Source organism: Echinops telfairi, unplaced genomic scaffold (assembly GCF_000313985.2).
Source record: "Echinops telfairi isolate 266 unplaced genomic scaffold, ASM31398v2 ScPeMD7_2291;HRSCAF=2852, whole genome shotgun sequence".
Classification (NCBI taxonomy): Eukaryota; Metazoa; Chordata; class Mammalia; order Afrosoricida; family Tenrecidae; genus Echinops; species Echinops telfairi.
The window spans coordinates 8,693,445-8,703,662 of NW_022106189.1; the positions used below are offsets into that span (position 1 = coordinate 8,693,445).

At 34.6% G+C, this 10,218-nt stretch overlaps 1 protein-coding gene across 5 annotated transcripts in view; it reads left to right on the forward strand.

Annotated features, from left to right (window-relative positions):
* PHKB (phosphorylase kinase regulatory subunit beta) overlaps positions 1-10,218 on the forward strand; it is a 230,101-nt gene that overhangs the window by 105,762 nt on the left and 114,121 nt on the right. For all 5 annotated transcript variants that reach the window (XM_045293618.1, XM_004704694.3, XM_004704693.3 and 2 more), the window contains 3 exons: positions 4,321-4,378; positions 4,884-4,961; positions 8,953-9,111. In XM_045293618.1, coding sequence (XP_045149553.1) covers positions 4,321-4,378; positions 4,884-4,961; positions 8,953-9,111 — 295 coding nt within the window. The remainder of the gene's footprint in view (positions 1-4,320; positions 4,379-4,883; positions 4,962-8,952; positions 9,112-10,218) is intronic.

The window sequence follows — 10,218 nt, forward strand, 5'->3', positions numbered from 1 at the left end:
GCCAATAAGTGGAGGCATTTATTGCTGGGTTTCTGTTCTGTTCCTTTGGTCAATGAGTGTACCAGTACCAGGCTGTTTTGACTACTGTGTCTTTGTAATACGTTTTGAAGTTGGATAGTGTAAGGTATCTTACTTTGTTCTTCTTAAAGAATCCTTGACTATCATGGGCCTCTTCATACTCTTTTGAAAACAGTATTTTTCCCCCAATTTTTTTAAAGAATGAAGATGAGATTTGGATCGGAAGTGTGTTGTATTTACAGATTGCGTTGGGTAGTATTAGCAGCCCTGGTGGTGTAGTGATTACATATTAGGCCGAGATCTGCATAGTTGGCTGTTCAAAACCAGCAGCAGCTCCTCAGTAGAAAGTAATCCACAGGGGGTGTCAGTATGAGTCAACATTGACTCAATGGCAGTGAATTTGCTTTCTTATTATTCACCAACATTAATTAGTCCATTTGTGTAGGTCTCTTTATTTTTTTTAATGTTCTGTAATTTTCCTTGTACAAGCCTTTTGTTTCTCTCATTAGATTTATTCATAAGTATTCCATCCATTATATGGTTATTATAAAATGAATTGTTAATGTCTCTTTCCAAATCCTCTTCATTAGTATATAGGAATCTGACAATTTTGCATGTTAATCTTGTATCTTGCCTCATTGCCGAATCTTTTGGTTGTTTCCAACCATTTTTGTCTACTCTTTGGAGGTTTCTACATAAACTTTCTATTTAGAGGTTTCTACATAGAATCATGTCATTTGTAAATAGTGAGTTTTACTTTTTGCCGAGCAGTATTCCTTTGAATTATTTTTGTTGGCAAATGATTCTGGCTACGATTTCCAGGAAATTGTTGTTATAGTTATGGGGGATATCCTTGTCTGCTTCCTGTGTGCAGGGGAAATGCTTTCAGACTTTCCCTGTTAAGCAAGCTGTTGGCTATTGGCTTTCATATTTGCCTTTATTATATTGAGAAATTTCCTTTCTATTACTATTTTGTTGAAGGTTTTTATTAGGAATGAATGTTGAATATTGCAATACTTTTCCTGCATAAATTGATAATGATCATGTCGTTATCACTTTTTGTTTTGTTCATATGGTAGATTGCTTTGATACTTTTTCTAATGCAAACATTCATATATATCTGGTATGAATCCCACTTATCCAATGTGTATTTTTATATGCATATTGAATTTTGGTGCCCAGGATTTTGTTGATATTATTTTGAGTTTGAGTACATAAGGGATACTAGTCTGTAGTTTTCTAACCTTGACGTCTTTGCTTTGGCATCAAGGTTATGCATGCTTCATGAATTGAATTTGGAAGCTTGCCATCCTTTTTTATATTCTTGTATAGGCAGTGTAGGCTTGGTAACAGCTCTTATCGGAATGATTGGTAGAATTCTTTGAAGCAATCTGCTCTTGGACTTACTTTGTACTGAGTTTTTAATGGCCTACTCTGTTCTTTTATTATGATCCTGTTAAGGTTTTCTACATCAGTCTACATTAACTTGGGTACTTCCAGAAATTTGTCCATATCTTCTAGGTTTCAAACTTGTTGGAGTTCAGCCTTTTGTAGTAATGCATTATTTTTATTTCATTTGATTCTGTTATGTCACCCATTGATTTCTAGTCCTAGATATTTGCATTTTCTCTTTGTTTTCCTTTGTTAAATTTACCACTGGCTTGCCAATTTCACTAGTCCTTTGAAAAAACTAACTTCTGTTGTCTGTTTTCTAATTTACTTCTGTTCTATACGATTTATTTTCTCCTGTTGCTCAGGGTACATTTTTTTGTTCATGTTCAAGTTGTTTGAGATGCTGTATTATTGTTTTAATTTTTGGTTTCCCTTTATTTTTAATGTGCTTGTTGCTTGTTATAAATTGCCCTCCTTTAACTGCTTTGACTGAGTCCCAAAAGTTTTGGTGTATTGTGCTTTTTTTTCTCATTTTGGATGAATTAAAAAAATTTCATTCCCTATTTGATCTTTCACCAGGTTGTTTTTAAGAATATATTGTTCAGTTTCTATGTATCTGAATTTTTGTTCTTGTTCTTTCTAGTGTTTATTTCTATGTTATAGTTTTGTGGTCTGGGAAAATGTGTTGTAGAATCTAGATTTTTTTTAAAAGTAAGCCTTGCTTTGTGACATGTCTATTCTTCAGAGTGTCGTTCCATGTGTACTGGAGAAGAATGTATACTGTGTTGTTGTTGTGGAATGTTATAAGATACATAAAAGATCAAATTGGTTGATTGTGTTTAGTTCTTTTGTGTCTTTTTTTACTTTCTTTCATAATGGTCTGTCTTTCCTTGAGAATACTGTATTGAAGTTTTTTACTATAACTACCAGATGCAATCTATTTCTGTGAGAGTTTTGTTGATGTTTTCAAAGGTCTTTCATTGTGAACATATATATTTAATATTGTTATTTCTTTTTGTTCTAATCATTATGTAATATCATTTTTGCCTTTCATAATTTTTCTTTTGCCTTGAAGTATAATTTTAAATAGCCATTCATTGGATATATTTTTTCCAGCCTTTGATTTTTAGTGTATTTTTGTTTTTGTGTCTGATGTGTGTTTCTTATAAGCAGCATATTGATGGGTTTGTTTTCCTATCTAGTTTGCTACTTTCTGTCTCTTGACTGGTGCATTTAATCCATTAAAGTTTCGTGTCATTATTGATATGTGTGGACTTCTCCCTGTCATTTTGATGTGTGTGTGTGTGTGTGTGTGTGTGTGTGTGCGCGCGTGCGGGTGTGTTGTTTTGTTTTGGGGTGGTTGTTTTATGTTTTTGTGGTGTTCTTAGATTCTTGGCTCTTCTTATATTTCTGTGCTGTTTTGAATACTACTTTGCATGTGGTGGTTTTGCGTGGAATTGCCTTGTATGCTGATCTCAGGTTTGTCTGCTGCTGTTGATTTTTTTACCATAGTACTCCATTTTGTATGCTTTGTAATTCTAGACTTACTTCAATTTCTCATTGTTTGAGAATACTCTAAATCCTCCCTCAAGTATGTGACTGTTTTTGTTTTTTTGTTGTTTTTCCTATACCTGCTCTCACAATTCTTGCCTTGTCCTTGGTGTTGGGGAAACTGACTACAATGAGTTACACTGTTTTTCTTTTGGGTTCTTCTTCTTGGATAATTATCTTCTCATCTTATATTCAGTTTCTTTGGAGGGGGGATCCTATAGGAGTTCTTATTCTGTTCTCTTTGTGAATTTTGCTACATTTTAAATACAGGATTCAAACTGTATTTTGCAAAAAGTGCAAGAATTGTACAACAGCTGGCAAACCTACAGTGAGGGCTTTAAAAATTCCCTTTTCTTATAGTAGACCTTAATATTTGATTTATTTGTCTTGAAATGGCAAGCAACTGCAAGTTCAGGCTTCAATCTACAGGATACATCTAAAACAGTTCAACGTAAAATTATAAATTCCTGACATTTTTGTTCTTTTGGGGAAACCTTCCAGCATCACTAGTTTGGGTCCCAATTGTTTAAATTTACACTAAATGTGGAAAAATACATGAAATTTGAGAGATCACTTTTTAACAATAGGCAGTTTACTAAAGAGACAAAGTACTCACATGCACTTGTTTAGTGTTGCATGGCATATAAAAAAAGAATCTGCATATAAGTAGCCCCACAGAGTTCAAATCCACATTGTTAAAGGATCAACTATACTGCCAACTGCTCAGTTTAGTAAGTAAATCTAATATATAAATCTGATTCTGCTCAATATTCACCATTGGTTCCCTTGTTCTGACAGATCAAAATGTCTTAGAAGGACTTTCAAGACCCTTCATTATCTTACTAACCTGTCTCAGCTTTCATCCTAAGTCCTTACATTTCCAGAAATACTGAAATTTTAATGTGCCCATGAACCTATGGTTTGCATTTTTGTTTTATCTGCCTGAAGTTCCCTTGGTTTATCTTTCCAGTGAAATTCTTCAGGCATTAGCTAACACATCTCTTATCTTATAACCCTCACCCATTAGGGAAACTCAGATGTTTCATTCATATGTTCATGTTATACCCTAATATTTCTTAATGTACTATGACTGTCCCCCACTGGGCTATGAGACCAAAAAGAAAATTTCTCTGTGTTTTTGTCCTTATAACCCAATGCTTAGTTAGTACCATTACTAAGTACTCAGCAAAAGCTTATTGAATGATTGTTGTTGGATTGGACAAATGAACTTTTGAATAATAAGAATCTTTCATTAAAAAAAAGAATGTTACTACTTCTAAAATCTATCCAATTTTAAGTTATAACTGCTAATGTTTTATACATATATATCCTAACTATAATTGTTATTTCGTATTTCAGCTCTTTGATGGCATTGAATGTGAATTTCCCATTTTTTTCCTTTACATGATGATAGATGGTAAGTAAGGTTTTCTTCTGAAATATCTTAGTGGTCTTGAAAGGAGTAGTAATGAAATGTGACCCCTTTAATCTAGTAAAATCAATGGTGTTCACTTCAGTGGCGTTAACTGCACTGCATTTTTAGGTTAGTCTTTTAATTTTTGAGTGAATGTTAAACAATTTAAGGAATTAAAAGAGATTTCGAAGCATTTAAGAATAGCAATAATATGTTACTCATGTTTATAAAACAACATTTTTTAATCTATAGAAGTGATATATACTATAATTGGTGATATTGTAAATATCTTTAACAGTTAAAACTAGAAAAATTTCAAATACTTAGATTTTAATTTCCATTTCTATGTTCTGGCATGACCTAAAATCAATCTTTTAATGCACATATTATATTAGTTTTTTCTTTTTATTATTATTTACATAGAAAAGCATTAAAAATTATATCTGGGCTCACATGTTTCTTAGTCAAAATTTCTGTGATACTTACTGGGTTTAATTTGATATTTTAGGTGTTTTTAGAGGTAATCCTAAACAAGTAAAGGAGTATCAGGATCTTTTGACTCCAGTTCTGCATCAGACTACAGAAGGTATAGTTGGATTGTCTTTTTTTTTTTTTAATCATTTTATTAGGGGCTCATACAACTCTTAGCACATTCCATACACACATCAATTGTGTAAAGCACATTTGTACATTCATTGCCCTCATCATTCTCGAAACATTTGCTCTCCACTTAAACACCCACTTTTCTGTTGTCCGTCCCCCAGGGAGGCGGTCACATATCGTTCCTTGTAATCGGTTCCCTCTTTCCTACCCACTCTCCCTCTACCCTCCCTGTTTCACCACTCACACCACTGGTCCTGTAGGGCTCATCCGCCCTGGATTCCCTGGATTTTCAGTTCCTATCGGTACCAGTGTACATCCTCTGGTCTAGCCAGACTTGCAAGGTCATATTCGAGTCATGGTAGTGGGAGCAGGGAGGAAACATTTAGGAACTAGAGGAAAGTTGTATTTTTCATCGTTGTTACATCGCACCCTGACTGGCTCATCTCCTCCCCAAGACCCCTTTGCAAGGGGATCTCCAGTGTGGATTGTCTTTTTAAGAGACTTTTTCTTCCAATTTTTTTAATTCCTTCCAGATATATTATTTTTTCCTTTATAAAGCATAGCAGCTTATGTTAAATTGGAAAAAATAAATGAGACCTCAAATGACATTAGAAAGAATAAGCAAAAAACCAATCTTACTGTCATTGAATTAATACTCCTAGTAATCCTATGTAGAACAGAGTAGAACTGCTCCTTAGGATTTCCAAGACTAAATCTCCGTAGAAGTTAGTAGGCTCATTTTTCTCCTACCTAGTGGGTCTTAACTGTTGAGCTCGCAGCACAGTGCTTCACCCATAGCACTAAAGAGCTCCTTCATAAATCTCTAATAATGTATTATAATTACTGTTTTCATAAAGATTCCATTGGACACCAAGACTGATATTGATGAGTTTAGGTGGTCATCGCTATATTAGTGTCAGTGTAGTGTGCCTGCAAAAAAGAAGGCCCTTGATGAGATGGATGGACACAGTGGCTGCAAGAATGGGCTCAAACATAAGAACAGTTATGAGGATGGGGCAGGACCAAGCAGTGTTTCACTGTGTGGTATGTAGAGTTGTGATGATTCAGCAACAACAATAAGTTTTTGAGGTGGCTTCAAGCTCTCTTTCTGTCAGTTACATATTTTACTCCATATAATTTGCCAATAATATAAAGTTATTGATTTTTATCCATATCACCAAATATGTTATGCTCAGTTAAATGGTGTCCTTAGCATGTTATTTTGAATGTTTCAGTAGAATGTAGTTCTTCTAAAATGCTTTTTTGGGAAATGAATTTCATATTTGAAAAATGACCCAAAGGCCCTTTTTTTTTTTTTTTTAATCAATTTATTGAGGCTCATACAATTCATCACAATACATAGATCAATTGTGTAAAGCACATCTATACATTTGTTGCCCTCATTATTCCCAAATTTCGCTTTCCTCTTGGGTTCCCAGGCCCAATCTTATGAATAAGAATGTATTTATTTATTTTGGTCCCAAATAAGCAGAACTTTAAACACACTGATTTTTCAATAACATTCAAAAATTAGTATTCAAAGAAAATTCAAATAATTTTCATATACCTTTGAGGGCTGGAAGTAATAATGAAGTAAAAATAGAGTCTCAGTGAAAATCACTGAAAACATATTTGACTCTAAGTTAAAAACGTGATATATTGGTATCTTAGGCTAGATTCTCAGGTGGCACAAAATCAGGGAGAGAGACAGAATGAATTATTCATTTCTAGAAAATGACTCATGCAGTTTGGGAGTCTGGCAAGTCTCAAATCCATGGGACATTTACAGGCTAGAGGCTTCTCCTGATTCCTATGGTTGTAGGGGCCATTGAACCCCAAATTGGTAAAGTTAGACAGTAGGTTGCTGGCTTACAAGAGATACCTGAACTGGTGAATCCCAAACTCTACGTTTCAGATGACAGGCTGCTGGTTCCTATCCTAAGAACCATATGTCAGTTGATGACAAATTGGAGATGAGATTGAAAGAGGAAGAATTTTGTCAGCACATCCACTCCAGGAAATTCCCCTTACATCAGATCACCAAATGGAGGATAATTTCATAATACTGATAATCATAGCCTACTCGAGTTGGTACAACATTAATCATTACTATTGGCAAACATATTGCTTGCCTTATAGATGCAACAAATAAACAGGCAATCACCTCACTAAGACCCATTCCAGGCTTTCATAAAATTTGTGATATTCTTTAGGTTTCCCACAAATATCTATGAATGAAGTAGTTTATATTATGTCTCCACCATTTAAAATACTTTTGAATGTTGAAAGTTAAAATTATTGGTATATATTGAATTATAAAAAACTGGTTTTAAACAATTATTCATTTATGTTATGTTTTATGCTTCAAATACTCCCCTAATACAAGGAACAATGTAATGGATTTTGTAATGAATGTCGTATTTGCCATTTCCTGAGTGAGATGTTTTAGTATTCACTGGTAGGTCATTGATACCTTGAGATATAGTAGTTTGCTGTACCAGAATTTAGGGTTCATCATGATCAGAATGTGATGTTTTCTTATACTCTGTGCATCATAGCCTTTTTGAGTGACTTTAAGCAATGATACATGAAGAAAAAGAAGAACTTTAGAAAAATCTGTGTAATTTTTTAGGAAACTTTACCGTGGGAAGATGTTGTAAAATGTGTTCTGCAGCACTCTACTAGAGTGTTACTTCACTCTTGTGTTAGTCTAGGTTGACCAGAAAAATAAATCTGGAGACACTCAGATATGTATAAGAAAAAAATTAAATAAAAGAACAATTATATATTAAGAAAACATCCCAGCCCAGTCCAAATCAAGTCCTAAGTCTAATATTAACCCATATGTCCAATACCAGTCTATAAATTCCTCTTCAGACTCATACAACACAGACAATAATGCCAAATGCTGGAAGATCACAGGCCAGTAGGTGAAAAGTCTTGTTGATGCAGTGGCAGCTGAAGCATCTCAGCACTGGTGTGGGTCTCCAGGCGGTTCCTCCAACTCCAGGGCTCTGGCTCCATCAGCATAGCTCCATGTGGCTTGTCAGCAGGAAAATGAGAGCAGAGATAAAGTTTGGCCTCCGGTGAGCTATTTCATCTCTGTCACACCTCCAAATGTGGTCATCAAGCGGCCTGATTAACAGGCTAAACTTCACTCCTTCAATCTTAATATCCTCAAGCTGACACCAGATTATATAACTACTACTCCCCTCCCCACCCTTATCTCATACACAAAGACTTAAATAATCTGTAGGTGATATATTTTTGGTTCCATCATGAAATGTTTTTAAATGGGTCACAGAGAGCCCTAGTGGCATAGTGGTTAAATCAGCTAACAGGTGAGCAGTTTAAGTCTATCAGGTACTCTAAGGTAGAAAGTTGTGGCAGTCAGCTTGCACAAAGATTGCAGCTTTAGAACAATTATGGGGCATTTCTACTCTGTCCTATAGGGTCACTATGAACAGGTTTAAAAGAGGATTGGTTATTCGAGAAGGTGGATTTTATTTCTTCAGTCATCTTAAATGGTAGATATTGCATTTAATGTGTGTATCAGGACCGATTTGCTCTAAGCAATGGCTCAGGTCAATAATTCTTAATTTAAGATTACACAGTATCTTTTCTGTGAAGTTTCCACAGACTAATCCTATTAAAATTATCATCTATAGTTCTACACATCTGTGTGTATTGATTAATTGAACAGCGATTGTGTATACATTGTTGACTAAATCATAATATTTAGTGTCAAATTTCTGTTTTAATGCCAAGTTAATATTATAACAAAGCTTTTCTCATGTTTGTTACTGGCAATATTTAAAAGGAGCCAGAATAGCCAATGTTTTATATATAAGGTGTCAAATCTGCCACTTTTACAATCTTTCTCCCTGCTTTCTAAACATGGACGTCTCTTGAAGTGAAAATTTATGGAGAACACTGAATAGTTATTATTTTAAATATATTTTTTATCTTCACAGGATATCCAGTTGTACCAAAGTATTATTATGTGCCAGCTGACTTTGTAGATCTTGAAAAGAGGAACCCTGGTAGTCAAAAGAGATTTCCTAGTAACTGTGGACGTGATGGGAAGCTGTTTCTTTGGGGACAAGCCCTTTACATCATCGCCAAACTTCTGGGTGAGTAGGAAAGATTGGGAACATCTTTTTCTTCTAGTTCTTATCAAACAGAAACAAATATGTCTTTGTTAGTATATTCTTGAATTTGACTGGTATTTGAGTATTTCTTAGTATTTAAATGTATAATGTTATTGTGAAGTATTATCTACTTTGTTCCAACTCGTAGTGCCCCTTAAGCACAACAGAGCAAAACACTGCCCTGTCCTATGTATCTTCACAATTGTTCCTTTGCTTGAACCCGTTGTTCCAGCCACGGTGCCAATTCATCTATGTGAAGGCATTCTTTTTTGCTGCCTTGATACGTTACCAAGCATGATGTCCTACTCCAGGGACTGGTCTCTCCTGACATGTCCAAAGTATGTAAGACAAAATCAACATCATTTTTGCCTCCAAAGAGCTCCCTGGCTGTACTTTTTCCAAGCTGTTTGGTTTGTTCTTTTAGCAGTCAATGATACTTTCAGTGTTCCTCCACACCACAATTCAAGTGGATAGATTCTTCTTTGGTCTTCCTCACCCAATTTATAATTTTCACATGCATATGATGTAATTGAAAATACTGTGGCTTGAGTTAGACATACCTTAGTCCTCAAAGTAACATCATTGTTTTTCAACTCTCTAAAAGGTTTGATGCAGCATTATTTATCTAATGAAACTCTTTTTGATTTATTGATCACTGCTTCCATGAGCATTGATTAAAATCTTTGACAACTTCAACCTTTTCTCCATTTATAATTATTTTTGCTACTTGGTCCAGTTATGAGGATTTTGGGCTTCGTTATATTGAGTTGTAATACATACTGAAGGCTGCAGTTAATCCTTGATCTTCATCAAAACATACTTCAAGTCCTCCTCCACTTTCAGTAAGCAAGGTTGTGTCATCTGCATAATGCAGATTGTTAATAAGCCGTCCTTCAATCCTGATCCCACATTCTTTATCATCCAGATTTCTGATTAGATAAGTTTGGTGAAAGGATACAGACCCGATGCACATCTTTCCTGATTTTTAACCATGCAGTGTTGGTTTTCTTGTTCTGTGCTCACAATTGCCTCTTTTTTTTTTTTTTTTTTTAACAATATTTATAAAATATTTTATTAAAATTTTTATTA